Raw genomic sequence first — 17,008 nt, forward strand, 5'->3', positions numbered from 1 at the left:
CAACCCTAGTGGCAACCCTAGTGATGACGCGTTTCCGCCTTATTTAGCCGCATAAATATCGTATTTTTTTTCCCATATTATCAGTTTTTTAAATATTGAGTGTAAATTTATAACATTATGCTTTGTGTTATATTACCCTGGAATTAGTAAAATAAATAAATAAATAAATAAATAAATAATAATAATAATAATAATAATTACTACAGCTGTGAGGGGGTTTCTATTACAGCTGCTGAGAGTGTGACAGTAAATTTGGCATCTTCTCCCATCTGACTGTCTTAATCCACCCCTCTTTATTTTTTCCTCTTCTGGAAAGTCATTCAAATGTAATAGTGGATTTTTTCTTTTGCTCTTGGAGCAAATGGGTAAGTGAAAATAATATTTGCTGTAATCTCCCATTCACCGCTGTCAAAGTTTACACTGCAATCGTTCACTTCCGCGTTCCAAAACCCTGTATGACTTTTTAAATATTGTGCACTTTACATCCCGGAAATAGACCATATGACTCAAACTGAGCCAATGAGGATCGCTGCACCTAACAGGTCGGCTGACTATCTTTTAGAAACACAACCTGTCATATGTGTTTTCACAGTTTCAGCGCTTTTCTAATGTTTACGCGCAGATACCTCTGTGTAGACCTGTAGCCCGACAGCATTAAAACACGACAAACTGCGCAGCATCATGGCTCACTCTTATAATCTGCCGTTGACTTTCTTATTAGTTCTTGTGTGTCATACTGTGGAGCAGGTGAATGGAGTTTGGCCACTGCCTCAACAGATAGATGTATCCGCAGACAGATACAGTTTGAGTCCACAGTTATTCTCTTTTACATATGGAAAGGACTCGGCTGCTCAGAGTGGATGCTTTGTCCTGGATGCTGCTTTCAAGAGATACTTCTCCATTATATTTCCTGACTTCAGTGATGGACCCGGTAGGTTTGTGCTTGAGAATGAATGAAACTGCTTCCATGATTGTAGAGGTGAAATTATTTATCCAGTATTATTAGAAATTGTAGCTATATGAATGCCAAATATAATTATAATGTCCGTATTTACACATGGATTTTTTTTATTTTTTTATTTATTTATTTATTTATTTTTTTTACGTACTGTACAATAATAATAATACTTAAAATAAACATAAGGGGGCGTTCACACAGGATGCGTATTGCGTTCCGGCTGCGCTATTTTTTTTTTTTAATTGTAGGCCTATGTACACAAGCGTCAGAGAGACGTCTTTGGACTTTGCTTGTGTTTAACCCGTGTCATGAGCGCTTTTAGACGACGTGGAAAGTTATGGGCCGTTCACACCGAACGCGTTTTTGTGTCCGTCTGCGCTCTTTTCCGTTGTTTTCAGTGTTAACATGATACAGTTACCAATACCATTGTAGAAATGTACTATTCACTATGATTAATAGCCATGATTAATTTAATTTAAGAGTGAAAGTGTCCAATAACAGGATGGTAACTGAGATTAAGCAAGGATGGGCTGGTCATGTGATGAAGCAAGGATGGGCTGGTCATGTGATTATAAAAACATGGCTGCCCCCATGAGGGGACCCCCTCCGTGTAGAATTAAACAGGTTTTATAAGGTTACAGATAGGACTGCAGTCTTCATCTCTTGTGAGTGTTTTATTTTTTTAATTTTTAAAAAAAAAAATAATAATAATTTATTTGCATACATTTCTAAATTACTTTACTAAATTAATTTCTTTAGAAGTAAAACTTTTACATGAGGAAAAAAGTACTGAAAACTGCACCTGTAAAAGTTGACATTTGTTTTCACCTGATTTGGCGTCTCAAAAACACGGCACTCCTGCACGAGATCTGAAAACACGAGATAGTCACATATGTCCATCTAGTGCTTGTTCATATAGAAAAACTATTAACAAACAGCTCAGATGGGTGCTATAACAGATTTGGTGGGAACGGCCCCTTAAAAATAGTTTAAAATATATATTTGCACCATGTCTACTGTTTTTGAACACAAAATGAAATTTTTTCAATGTTTATTGATGTTGTTTATTTGAACAGCATTTGGGCATTATCATATGTGGTCGGAGCCAAAACCCTTCGTTGTTTCAGTGAGTGTCAAAACCAGAGGATGTGACGGCTACCCAGATGAAGATTCAGATGAGAGCTGTGAGTATTTGTTGTTGATTGTTGGGGTTACTCTTAAAGTTGACATGAAATGGTAAATTGGCTGTCAACTTATCATTTTCTGGTCTTGTGCACAGTTCATCAGTGCACGATTTTTCAAAGACAATATATATATTTACATACTGTATAATTGTCAAAATAACAAATTAACAAGTAAGAACTTGCATGAAATGTCTGCTTTTCATTATCCAATCAATTGCTGATGGATAAAATCATTATTTGTCTCACTGAATATTCAGTTACACTTGGAAATACTTCACATTACAGAAGTAAAATTGGTTGTGAATGCAGTTTCATTAAATAATAGAGGGTGTAGTTCCACTTTGTTTTCCAGATACAGCATATTAGATCATAAACCTTTTGTTTGATTTTTGCAGATAACCTGAGTGTGTCTGAAGGCCAAGCTGTGCTGACATCAATGTCAGTGTGGGGTGCTTTGAGAGGTACAGTATGACACTCAATCTCACAGTCCACATTAAAGTTCTTCACTTAAATGCCCAAAGCACTTACCAAATATTTGTTCTATTTTCAACCTGAAATTCAGGTCTCGAGTCCCTCAGTCAGCTAGTGTACCAGGATGATGATGACGCTGTAAGTATTGTGGAAAATTATTTATTAATGTGGTTGGAATAAAATGCAATGAAAAACAGCATGTTGCTTTACTGTACCCTTCCCTGCAGTATTTTATCAACAAGACAGAGATCATGGACTTCCCACGTTTTGCATTCAGAGGGCTTTTGCTGGACACTTCAAGGCATTATTTACCTCTGCATGCCATTCTGAAGACCCTGGTAATTTGTTACTATGTATCAATGGTTAGTTAATAAAAACTGCATTATATGAAATAACAATAATAAGCTCTCTCCTTGTCTTTTTGTGTGGAGGATGCCATGGCTTACAGTAAATTCAATGTCTTTCACTGGCACATCGTGGATGACCCCTCTTTTCCGTATCAGAGTCGCACCTTTCCTGACCTCAGCAATAAGGTAGAACATGTTATTCACCCACGGCTATAAATTCACATAGATTGCACAAAGGAAAAATGAATGTAATTGTATTTTTAGGACCATTAAGTTTGTGAAATTATTTTTATGACAATTAAACAAATTTTCTTTTCAAATTCACATTAACTTTAATAAAATAAAGCTCATTCTCATTTCTGTACTGTAAATATATTAAACAGTAATGAAATGATCTTGTTCTGACACTTTTTTCAGCATCAATTAGAAGCAGTACAATATACATGTATTACAGTGTGTTACACTACCATGCGTGTTATGCAGTGTTGGAGAAGCTTCCCCGATGCTGTAGCTTCACAAATCATTTAAAAGGATAGTTCACCCAAAAATTTAAATTCTCTCATTATTTACTCATTCTCATGCCATCCTAGATGTGTATGACTTTCTTCTACAGAAGAAGCTCAGCTCTGTAGGTCCTCACAATGCAAGTGAATAGTGACCAGAACTTTGAAGCTCATAAAAGCACATAAAGGCAGCATAAAGTAATCCAAAAGACATAATCCATGTCTTCAGAAGCCATATGATAGGTTTGGGTCAGAAACAGATCAATATTTAAGTCCTTTTTTACTTTAAATCTCCACTTTCACTTTCTAATTCTTCTTTTGTTATTAACGATTCACATTCTCCGTGCATATTGCCACCTACTGGGCAGGGAGGAGAATTTAGAGTAAAAAGGACTTAAATATTGATATGTTTCTCACCCACACCTATCATATCACTTCTGAATACATGGATTAAACCACTGGAGTCATATGGATTACTTTTATGCTGCCTTTATATGCTTTTTTGAGCTTCAAAGTTCTGGTCACAATTCACTTGCATTGTGAGGACCTACAGAGTCCTCACAATGAAATATTCTTCAAAAAAACCTTAATTTGTGTTCTGTAAAAGAAAGAAAGTCATACACATCTGGGATGGCATAAGGGTGAGTAAATGATGAGAGTATTTTTATTTTTGGGTGAACTGTCCCTTTAAATTATTTGTTTCCCCAGCGCTTCATGAGAGAGAGAGAGAGGACGGGTCAGACGAGCACGTTTAATTTCTCCGTCAGCTTCACTGAAGTGTTTGTAAAACAATGTGATAAATGTAGTGTTTTTATGGTGCTACAATGCTACTTTTTGCTCGTTAATGGAAGCTACACTATTGTTGAAATATCTGAGCTAATGTAAAATGTAGTTTTTGTGAACTACTCCCCAACGCTGATCTTATGTACAGTATTAGTAGTGTCTGTACAGATACTGTATATGCAATACTGTTATTCTTTCTGTTTCTACTGTTTGTTCTAGGGAGCCTTTCATCCATTTACTCATATCTACACCCAGTCAGATGTGATGAGAGTGATTGAACACGCTAGAATGAGGGGTATTAGAGTCGTACCTGAGTTTGACTCACCTGGACACACTCAGTCATGGGGAAGAGGTAGCTTTCTCTCGTATGACACCAGGAGGCATTCACCTTTTTCCCTTTAATATTATTACCCGTGCCATCATATTCAAATAAGTAAATATTTATATAAAAGAAGCACATTTTTATGTTACCTTCAACTTAGTAAAAAGCAAAGTTGAATATTATAGGCGTGTCTGCTGTCATCTACTGAAAAAAAAAAAAAAACGTGACAAATTTTACAATTTCATTGCAATGTCAAGTATAGCCTATAGGTGGCCTCAGTGTTCGCCTCATTGTTGAAAGGTGTCTGTAACCTGATGCTGTAATTTAATGTATAGATATCATCACAAGTTAAACATTTGGATATATATTTAGGCATTATAAAAGACAATTATTTCTCAAAGTGTAGCTTTTATTTTTATTTTTTGCAAATGTAGTGCTTAATGTAAAGTCAAACCTGACCATGTTGTTACAAAGAGAAGACTTAGGAAAATGCATTTTTTTATTTTATATTTTTTTTATTTATTTTTTTATCTACCATTTATTTTGCAAACATCATTCAATAATATAATTCAGTAAACTCTGCTGTGAGAGCTTTTATATCATTACCTGTGCCATAAATAAGAGATGATAACAGAGAATAATGATGTAGAAAATCACACAAACATAATGTCTCATTGTCTTATTTTTAGGACAGCCTGACCTGTTGACACCTTGTTACAAGGGAACAGCCCCCTCTGGGTCATTTGGACCTGTTAATCCAACACTAGACACCACTTATAAGTTTATGGAGCACCTCTTCAAAGAGGTGAAATCTGTATTTCCCGACTCTTACGTTCACATAGGAGGGGATGAGGTCAGTTTTAGCTGCTGGTAAGCATTTTTGAGTCTCATAATATTGTAACGTGCCTCATTTATTTTTGATGGAAATTGTTCTTTCTGTTAAAACATTTTGGTTATGTTAAACTATAACAGGCAGTCAAATCCTGATGTGAGAAAGTTTATGGAAAAGATGGGCTTTGGGAAGGATTTTACCAAACTGGAATCGTTCTATATGGAGAGGTGGGTTGGATCATGACCGTGTGAAAACAAGCTGAAGATAAATTGTACAAATTGCCATTATGATTGTGGCAAATAACGATACAGTAGGTGAAAAAATTAATTCACAGATGCTTTGCAATTCTTTGTCCAATGATTCTGCATTGATCATTGTATACAATGTATATATACAGTATACATATTTATTTCCATATATATGTCCCATACAGTGTGTGTGTGTGTGTGTGTGTGTGTGTGTGTGTGTGTATATATATATATATATATATATACACTATATTGCCAAAAGTATTCGCTCACCCATCCAAATAATTGAATTCAGGTGTTCCAATCACTTCCACGGCCACAGGTGTATAGAATGAAGCACCTAGGCATGCAGACTGCTTCTACAAACATTTGTGAAAGAATGGGCCGCTCTCAGGAGCTCAGTGAATTCCAGCGTGGTACTGTGATAGGATGCCACCTGTGCAACAAGTCCAGTCGTGAAATTTCCTCGCAACTAAACATTCCACAGTCAACTGTCAGTGGTATTATAACAAAGTGGAAGCGATTGGGAATGACAGCAACTCAGCCACGAAGTGGTAGGCCACGTAAAATGACAGAGCGGGGTCAGCGGATGCTGAGGCGCACAGTGCGCAGAGGTCGCCAACTTTCTGCAGAGTCAATCGCTACAGACCTCCAAAGTTCATGTGGCCTTCAGATTAGCTCAAGAACAGTGCGTAGAGAGCTTCATGGAATGGGTTTCCATGGCCGAGCAGCTGCATCCAAGCCATACATCACCAAGTGCAATGCAAAGCGTCGGATGCAGTGGTGTAAAGCACGCCGCCACTGGACTCTAGAGCAGTGGAGACGCGTTCTCTGGAGTGACGAATCACGCTTCTCCATCTGGCAATCTGATGGACGAGTCTGGGTTTGGCGGTTGCCAGGAGAACGGTACTTGTCTGACTGCATTGTGCCGACTGTGAAGTTTGGTGGAGGGGGGATTATGGTGTGGGGTTGTTTTTCAGGAGCTGGGCTTGGCCCCTTAGTTCCAGTGAAAGGAACTCTGAATGCTTCAGTATACCAAGAGATTTTGTACAATTCCATGCTCCCAACTTTGTGGGAACAGTTTGGGGATGGCCCCTTCCTGTTCCAACATGACTGCGCACCAGTGCACAAAGCAAGGTCCATAAAGACATGGATGAGCGAGTTTGGTGTGGAAGAACTTGACTGGCCTGCACAGAGTCCTGACCTCAACCCGATAGAGCACCTTTTGGATGAATTAGAGCGAAGACTGCGAGCCAGGCCTTCTCGTCCAACATCAGTGTCTGACCTCACAAATGCGCTTCTGGAAGAATGGTCAAAAATTCCCATAAACACACTCCTAAACCTTGTGGAAAGCCTTCCCAGAATAGCTGAAGCTGTTATAGCTGCAAAGGGTGGGCCGACGTCATATTAAACCCTATGGATTAAGAATGGGATGTCACTTAAGTTCATATGCGTCTAAAGGCAGGTGAGCGAATACTTTTGGCAATATAGTGTATATATATATATATATATATATATATATATATATATATATATATATATATATATATATATATACTGGAGGTGGTTAAACCCACATTTCTACAGGTAGACTTTTAACTCCACAAGTGTAAGATGTGGAACATTCATGAACAGTATCTATGGTTTGAATGTGCTCATTATGTCTGTCATTATGTTCTTCAGTATAATGAACATGACCGCTGCTCTCAACAAAACCTCCATTGTGTGGCAGGATGTGTTTGACTACCATGAGAGAGTGAGTAGAGATCTGATTCACCTGTTCTTATAAAAGATTCTCATATTTGTGTGTTTCTTTAACTATGGGCCCTTTTGACCTGGTGGATTTTTAGAAATTTCACTACCTTGACCGAAGCTTTTCAAACTCATTTGTTTATATAATTTGTCTATAACAATCTTCAACAGCGGACATACAGGCATTAAAGCGTGTGTCCTAAATAATATTTCCACTGATGTTTTGTATGATTTGACAAGTTATAGCTTGATTGGAAATGACAATAAAAATATTCTGTACTTTGTTCTGTTTGTTTTCGTCACATGTTTAATCTTTAATCTTAAGCATGCTCATCACTGACACTTTTATCTCCTTCATAAATGAGCACACACATTTTTGAAAAAAACATAAAGAACATTTGTAATTTATGTAAAACCACACCACAAATATTCAGTTGGTTTAGTTAAAGGTGCTGTAAGAGATTTTAGCCATTCTTACTTCCACAAGACTGAGCCATTGAATTAGTCACGCCCCCTCTATCGAAAACCCTGCACATCAAAAATACCATTGAGACCAACTCCGAACTAAAGAGCAGCATTAGTGGGTGTTCCCACGGTTGTTAAACACAACAGTAACAAAATATCTCTTTCAACTGACTATAATGAATCTGAATATGGCATTAAGCCTTAACAATCCAGTTCAACTACAACACTATGAGAATGCACAAAATGATTGACAGGCAGAAAGTGTCAAAGACCACACCCCACGGACACATTTTGTTTTGTTGTTTACTGAGTCTAGAGAGACGGAGACGGGTGAGATACCTTAGGACACTTATTTCTGTGGTATCCTTCAGGGAATTGAACGTTTTCTGCATACCATTCCTTAAAAAAAAAAACTTACAGCACCTTTAAGTTTAGTTTACACTTTATTATCTATTCAATTTGCCCTAGATTGGATGTTTGTACGTTGGCCCAAGGGTGCACAACACAACAAAATTAGCAAAGCGAATAAAAGCTGAAACCTTAACACAATGAAATTAAGCTACAACACAACGAAATTAAGCTACATCACTACGAAATTAAGCTACAACACAATGAAATTAAGCTACAACAAAACGGAAATAAACTACTACAACACAATCGGAAATAAACCACAGCACAATGAAATTAAGCTACAACAAAATACCATTCCTTAAAAAATAAATTGCTACAACACAATGGAAATAAACCACAGCACAACGAAATTAAGCTACAACACAACGGAAATAAACCACAACACAACGAAATTAAGCTACAACACAATGGAAATAAACCACAGCACAACTAAATTAAGCTATAACACAATTCAATTAAGCTACAACACAACGAAATTAAGCTACAACACAATGAAATTAAGCTACAACAAAACGGAAATAAACTACTACAAAACAATCGGAAATAAACCACAGCACAATGAAATTAAGATACAACAAAATACCATTCCTTAAAAAATAAACTGTTACAACACAACGGAAATAAACCACAACACAACTAAATTAAGCTACAACACAACTAAATTAAGCTACAACACAATGGAAATAAACCACAACAAAACAAACTTAAGCTACAACACTACAGAAATAAACCATAACAATTAAGCTTAATTTTGATGTGTTGCATCTTATCTCCATTGCTTTGGGTTCAATGTTTTTGTGCTGTGGTTTATTTCCATTGTTTTTGAACTTTTGTTTTCTTTGCTAATTTTGTTGTGTTGTGCACCCCTGGGCCATCGTAAATTTACCTATGACACTGGCATTAAAAATTACAAACTAATACAATATATGCATTTAAACATAAACAGACATAGGTAAACAGGTTTATGTTTATTTTACTTTAGGTTATATTAGTGTTAAAAATGTAATAGTTATAATTTTTTATGCAAATCTGGGTCTGGGATAAGGGTAAAACTGTCAAATATATTGTATATTATAGCCCCTAGTTGAAGAAACACTAATTTTTGAGGTTTGACACACATGTTATTTTAACTGGAATGAGATACCTCTCTTCTAGCCCAGATCTAAGTATGTGGTGGTGGTTTGGAAGCAGGGATGTTACCTGTGCGAGATGCGGCGGGTGACTAAGGCAGGGTTAAAGGTCATCCTGGCGGCCCCTTTCTACCTCGACCTGCCGATACCCACTCACAGCTGGGCTCGCTACTATATTGTGCAGCCATTAGCCTTTAGGGGTCAGAACACGAGTGCAAACTACTAACAAGTATCAGGTTGCTGTGCAGTGCCGTGTCTTAACGTATTGCTAATTTCATCACTTTTAGTGTGAAAGCGTGTGCTCTGCTAAGTGAGAATCAAACAAACATATTGTTGATCAGCATGACAGATATTTTGGTATCGCAACTAAGCTTGGCCCAGAATCATTGTTGGGGTCTGTGCATTACAAGGACTTGGTAAAAATACTGATTTTCCGATGCATCGCGATCTTCGTTTGAACGATATCGATTCTTAAATCCCAAGATAATCCCTACCCTCTACAATCTCTGTTGTCTGTGATATGCCACTGGCTGGTAAACATTTAGATTTCACTCACCAGTGATTGTGTAGTATAGCGGTGAAGACATTCAGCACAGAGATCCTTTCACTGCGTGCTGAGAGTAAAAGTTTTGTTTGACTCGTTCTGTGTAATGTGTGTCCAAAGATGAAATCCATGCAATCCATTTGTCAGTTAATAATGAGCTTTTAATACCCTTTCTGTTCTTAACAGTCAGATGTTGATTAAAAAGATGCACAGATGCGCTAAATAAAAAGGTGCATGTCCTCTCGTTAATATGGCTCGTGCCAGTATTCTTAAAGAGACAGTACAGATTTAGCATGTGTTCTGCATATAAATGTAAATAGTACAAATTATGCATATAAACAATAAACGTAACAAAAAATATACAGTATATCCAATATAACATATGCAATCTCAAGACATTTATTGATGGAACACACCGAATTTGAACATTTTTCAAAAGCTAAAATGTGACCAATATGATGAAAAACAAATGTTTTTATAATGAATATTTTAGAATTGTACCTAGAAGGGTTACCAAGAAGGTCCCTTTATAATTAACAGCATTAGCTGAGAGAGAATTTATTTCATATGTAAGCAAAATGGACATCGTAATAGAAATATACCCATATGAATCAATACCGAATCAGAATCAAATCAAGAGCTTGTGAATCAGAATAGAATGGAATCGTGAAATCTGCATCAATACCCAGCCCTACACCGCCATACGACAAAATGTTGAAAAAACTGTAACTTTGTTTTGCAATGAATTTTGACATAGATGTTAATTGAACTATGAACATTTCAGAGAGGCAGATCCAGTTGTGCTTTTAGAAATCCAATTCGCCGTATGCCGCTTGAATTTAAACTGATCTGGCTCTTTCCACACCCTCAAAACTTCATGCATTTTATGCATCCTATCAGTCAAACACTCAGAATATTCTATAGTGTGTAAGAACACTTACAAGTAAAGTAACAGTACTTTTTTTATTTATTATTTATTTTTGAACCTTTCAAGATACATACAAAGGGATTCCCCCCACCCCCACCCACAAAAAAAGAAATTCATAAAATAAAATAAATAGGCGAATAAATATACACTATAAAAATGTCTGTGATTTTAACGGTAAAAGACTGTAAAAATGCTACAGAAATAAAACATTAATTGATTAACGAATATTAACTGTAAAATATACAGTCATTTTTTAAAATATATTTTAAAAGACAATATAGTAGTTTTTACAATAAAATGTAAAAAAAAAGTAGGATCTTCCTGTATAATTAATGGTAAAAATTTACATTATGTTTAAAAAGAGAGTACATGTACTTTTACAGTAAATTATTGTTAAAATTACAGTAAAAAACAATAATCGGGCATTCCCAGAATTCCCTGCATTACCCATTATATTTCATTATATTTTATGGGAATAGTTATGTTTCTTCTTATTTTTAATATCAGTTATGTACTTTGGTGTGTTCTATGTTATATTTGATGTAGTTTAGTTAATGTTTATTGCATTATGTTAATTTCACATGTGTTACCCTGATAGTGTTTAGTGTTTGTGTGAGTGACACTGAGCACTGTCTCTACATGTTTATTGGTCATTACTTCTGGAAGAGCCACTATTGATGAACTTTATGTCATTATGTGCTCTTCTGTAATTACTACAGTGATTAACAATACATTATAATGTAAACAGCAGATTTGCACAGTTTCAGAAGGTTAATATCAAATTATACAGAATGTTTTTATTATTATTATTATTATTTTTATTTTTTTTACAGTGCCATCATGGTCATATAAATTACAATAGTTTTAAACTGTAAAGTTTCTGTAAAGTTGTTTACATTTTTACTGTATTTTTACATAATTATTCTGCAACCACAGCTGCCAGTTGTTTTTTTTTTTTTTTTTTTTTTTTGTAAAAACAATAGGATTTTTTTTTTTAACAGTGTACAATAAAGTCACAACTCTAAGTGAAAAAAACCCAAACATAAACATACATTCTGTATGCAATTAAGTTGCCAGATAACAAAAAGTCACAATACATATGTAACAATTATACTATGCAATTGCTGTCTATTCACAAATATGTTACTTTTCTATTTAATTTACTTGCCGAAAAATACAATTTAAATGTCTCCCTTACCCATATCGTATTAATGGGATTTCTCCGGTCAGACATTGAGGCCAAAGTCTTGCATTGTCTGGTTTTGACTGTCCAAAAAAGGCAAAAAGCACATAAACACAAATTAAGAAAATGACAGGGGCATATACAGTATGTTGCATGCAAAATGTGTTGAAGCAGCAAACACTTATCCATATCAACTTAAATAAAAAATTCAATCATTCATCGATGGGAGCCAAGCATAGAATTTTTAATTAAAGGAACTGACGGGTTACCTTCCATAAAAAGCGAGTAATCTACAGTACATTGCCTATAATGCTGAAATCAATGCATGGCACATTCTTTCTGGAAGGTGTCAACCAAAAATCAGCTTTTGAGTCTGCGTGAACAGCACATAATATTGACTGTGCGAGTAGCACAATTAGTTTCTTCCCCAGCATCCCAGAGAGGTCATTAAACAGAGTTTGTTAATAAATCAGTAGAGACTGATAATACGTGAGCAGTGCTTGGTGGGTGAGACTGTGACTGCATGTTTCCTGTCTGTACACTGTCTCAGATTCCACAGGACACAGTGCTGGAGATCTGGAAGGGCACTACTGAAAAATACTATGCTGAACTGAGCAGGATGACCAAGGCTGGGCACAGGGTTCTGCTCTCTGCCCCCTGGTACATCAACCACATCAGTTATGGACAGGACTGGCGTGATTCCTATGCAGTGAGGCCCCAAAATTTCTCCGGTGTGTGTAGCAGGATGTTAGGCTGGTGATGGGGTCACACAGTCACCATTGGGTGTATAAAAACAAAGGAAGGACAAACTCCGAATTATTACCTATGGTTTTGAAATCTTCAACAAGCACAAATGGGAGTGGTGTTTGGGGGTCCACATACTTTTGGCCATGTAGTATGTTCTTGGGAGGTGGTTGGGCTCTATAGGCTGTTTAATTTAAGTACTTCAATATAAAATTTCACTTTTAAATACACTTGGCTCTAGTTAATTAACTATTATCTCAGTTATTTATTCTATTGACTCCTGAAGCAGAGCTTACAAAACTGATTTTGTTTGCTCTTTAGTTATTTGTGATGGTGTTTGTGATGCATTGATGGTGTGTTTCTTGGGTCTGTTGTGCCTTGCTAAAGTTCATTCTTTTTTCCCCCCTATGGTTTAGGCACAGAGGAGCAAAAGAAGTTGGTGATTGGTGGAGAGGTCGCCATGTGGGGCGAATATGTCGATGCCACCAATCTGAACCCTCGGTTGTGGTATGATTAGAAAACACAGTCAGCATCAGAATCAATACTTGATCATGCAAGATCATATACATGTTTGTGATTTGTGCATGTGTGAAGGCCAAGAGCTTGTGCTGCAGCTGAAAGGTTGTGGAGTAATGAAGAGAAAACATTGAATGCGGATCTGGCCTTCCCTCGACTGGAAGAGTTCCGCTGCAAACTTCTGAGGTATTGAAAATATGTTTATCAATTGTTATTTTTCAGAGCCTTTTCTGTTTCAGTTCGACTGTATACATACACAATTTATTCATACTATTTAAACAATGTTAACCGTGTAAATAATATAATAGATGAACAGTGTATATATACTATATATTACATTATATAATAGTATTATAAAAATATTGACATATGTTTTATATATTAATATACTCATTTTTAAATACAGTTCATTGTTTTTAATTAGGAAAAAAAAAAATTAACTTCCTGTTTGTTTTGCCACAGGCGGGGTATTCAAGCGGAGCCTCTGTTTGTTGGTCATTGTAAGCATGAGTATAATGATTTGTAGAGATGCAGTGGAACTGAAGAGGGCTGTTTTTGTGCACTGGAAATACTGTGTTTGAATTTGCACAGCATTTTAATAAGTTTTTTTTATTTTTTTTATTCTAACAAATAATTTTCTATCATCATATAAACTGACTTTCCAACAAATGTGAAATTTATTAATAAAGATCAATGAAAGAATGCTGGTATTACTAAAGGAAATACTAAAATGACAATCTCCCAAATACAGTGGCCCCAAAAAATATTTGGACACATAAGCCACGCCTAAAAAAAGGTTGAATGACATTGCATTCAGTCAGAATATATCTAAACCAAGGGGCATTTATTTTATAAAACAATTGTACGTACTGTTAAAGACAAAGTGTTTGTTATGTAATGCAATGACATTTATATATTTTTAAGTGTGGCTTAATTGTCCAAATATTTTTTAGGAGCACTGTATATGATTTTTGAATAATATGATAGCATTGAGATGTCACTGTAATGGGGAGTCATTTGGCAGCGCCATAATCATAGTTCTATCAAGAAGACTTGCAGATTTGAGTAAAGATTTAGATTACATTTATTTGATGAATATAAAACAGAAATGTAACGTCTCTCTTTGGCATAAGCCCCATCTGGCAGTCCGAAGAAGTTGTACTCGGAACCATCAGATCCTGCCGGAGATAGGAAGCAGGGGTGAGGACCCTACCCCCGTGCAGGACGGGACTCAGCTGGTGGTGGTGGGGTGGTGGAGGTTGCCGTGTTAGCACACTGAAACAGCAATGTGATAGAATGCGAGCAGACTTATAAAGCAATGGCTACCATGTGATTGGCTAGGAGTTACCTAGCTAATGGTGCGATGATGTACAGCTAGTCTTCCTGCTAGGACTAAGCTGCGCTTACATTTCTAAAAGTTCAATTCATAACTTAAATGGTTGATTTCATAATTTGATTAGCAAATGATGACTTCCTATTAAAACTTTAGTGAATACAAATGTACCTGATGTGTAGTGAACAGTGCCAGCATTGGGTAAATGGCTGATGTAAAGTAGCTACACATTTAATGAAATCGCACACCAATCCTGTCTCAACAGCTACACAGAAGCAGATCCTATTAACTCTGATGGGGTTTACACATGAGATAAAGTAGGACATTGAGAGGTGTGAAAGGCCAAAACTATTAGCTACTATTCATACAGACACGGTTAAGATAGCAACTTTTGGATTGCTTGTGGTATTATGCTTAGGTAGAAGTTTTTTTCTGGTCACTCTTTTAAATAAAGTAGCATTTGTTAATATTAGTAAATGCATTAAGTATCATGAATTAACCATTATCAATATATTTTTACAGAATGTATTAATCTTGGCTATTTTATATGTATTTATATATTTATATTTATACAAACATATGTATAAAAATATGTATACAAATTCAATTGTTCATTATTAGTTAATGTTATTTCATAATGCATAAACTAACGTTAGCACATACAACTTGTAGTATATGTTAAAATGAACATTAACCAAGATTAATAAGTACTGAAAAGTATTGTTTATTGTTAGTTCATTTTAAGGAATGTAGTTAACTAATGTTAACAACTACAACTTTATTGTAAAGTATGTTGTTGTTTTCTTTAAATACTACTAGCTCAAATGGTGCACCTATTTGTGCAAAAAAGCTGTGCATCTACAAGTGCAAAGAAAAAGTTTTTACTCACTTGATCAGTTCATTCTTCCAATGTTTTATGTTTTCACCTATTAAAAAGATATTACAATTGTAGGTAACACTTTACAATAAGGTCCCACTTTATTTAACAGTGTTCACATTGTAAATACATTAGATATGAGCTAACAATGCACAATATTTTAACAGCATTTATTAATCTTTGTTAATGTTACATTATAAAACTACATTTGTTCATTATAGTTCATGGTAGTTCATATTGAATTAACTGTATAACAAACAATTTTGGAATTAAAATACATATTTGTACAGTATATGGTAAATGTTCACATTAACAAAGATGACTAAATGCTGTAAAAGTGCTGTTCATTGTTAGTTAATGGTAACTAATGTTAACAAAAACAAACTTATAGTAAAATATGACCAAATGTTAAAATAAAATTGTACTGTACTGTAAAATATAAGTATCAGAAGTGCCTACCAGGCACACATTTTTTAATTATTATGTATTTCTAGTTAATTTAAAGCCAAACTATTATGTATTACACATATTTAGCAAACAAATATTTTAGTTTTAATTTCTGCAGTAGCTGTCATTATTGTGTCTTCTTAATTTTTCTTCTTAGTTTTCTTTGTTTATTGTGTTGATCCCAATTTGACGATTCAGCAGCAATTCCCAGTTGCCCACAATAAATAAGCCTCCCTATCCCTTGCTCAGCATTAACATGGACTTTTAACTTAAGTCCTCATAATGTTTAAGTTACTTGCCAAAATGAGCTTACATGCCTTTGATATTTACTTAGACAATTGATTTTCTCATTGACGGGATTATGCTGCCGTTAGCAGATGGCAGGGATTGGCTAATCCCAGAAGGCAGTGATGCCACCCCATTCCCACCTGCCCTTTTCTGTTCCCTTACACTTCTGTCTTCACGCCCAGCCTAATTTAGGAGGCCCATTGCTGGGGAATTGACCCCAATATGACCTTTAGTTTGTTGTGTATGTGAGACAGGGCCAAGACATGGAAAGGGGACCTTAGAGGACCCTGAATGGCCCATATGGCGTCTCATATTTTAGGATATCATTCCTGTTTCTGCAGTAAACATCTCATTTTGGGCATATCTCATACCTACTATTCAATTGGAAAAATTAGATATTACATAGGCCTATTTATTTATATATTCATTTCAATTCATGGATTAAAAAATACCCACTTATTTAAACCATACACAGCCTAAGAAGTTTCCCGCCAAATCGATTCTCATTTGGCAAGCAACTTGCAATTTCTCTGACGGTTAATGTAGACTCAGAAAATCTAGTTAATGATCTTATTAGTTAATTAGTGCTTAAACTATGCGTGTTGTTTTGTGCCAAGTTTTTCTCAGTAGCCCATTCATACAAGTTCAACATAACCACAGGCAACATATGGCACCTTGTGTCTATTAATGTGTTTAATTCCTACACAAAGATTAATCACGGTGAGTCATAGATTTATAAATC

At 35.6% G+C, this 17,008-nt stretch overlaps 1 protein-coding gene across 1 annotated transcript; it reads left to right on the forward strand.

Moving 5' to 3' along the window:
- The first annotated feature begins 500 nt into the window (after positions 1-500).
- Positions 501-15,943, forward strand: LOC127437672 (beta-hexosaminidase subunit alpha-like). Its single transcript, XM_051692735.1, has 14 exons — positions 501-931; positions 2,035-2,142; positions 2,538-2,603; positions 2,705-2,751; positions 2,841-2,951; positions 3,045-3,146; positions 4,466-4,598; positions 5,258-5,438; positions 5,541-5,627; positions 7,332-7,404; positions 12,612-12,792; positions 13,222-13,312; positions 13,400-13,507; positions 13,784-15,943. The coding sequence occupies exons 1-14, from the start codon at positions 682-684 to the stop codon at positions 13,845-13,847; spliced, it is 1,602 nt and encodes a 533-aa protein (XP_051548695.1). The 5' UTR covers positions 501-681; the 3' UTR covers positions 13,848-15,943.
- The last annotated feature ends 1,065 nt before the right edge of the window (positions 15,944-17,008 follow it).

Source organism: Myxocyprinus asiaticus, chromosome 48 (assembly GCF_019703515.2).
Source record: "Myxocyprinus asiaticus isolate MX2 ecotype Aquarium Trade chromosome 48, UBuf_Myxa_2, whole genome shotgun sequence".
Classification (NCBI taxonomy): Eukaryota; Metazoa; Chordata; class Actinopteri; order Cypriniformes; family Catostomidae; genus Myxocyprinus; species Myxocyprinus asiaticus.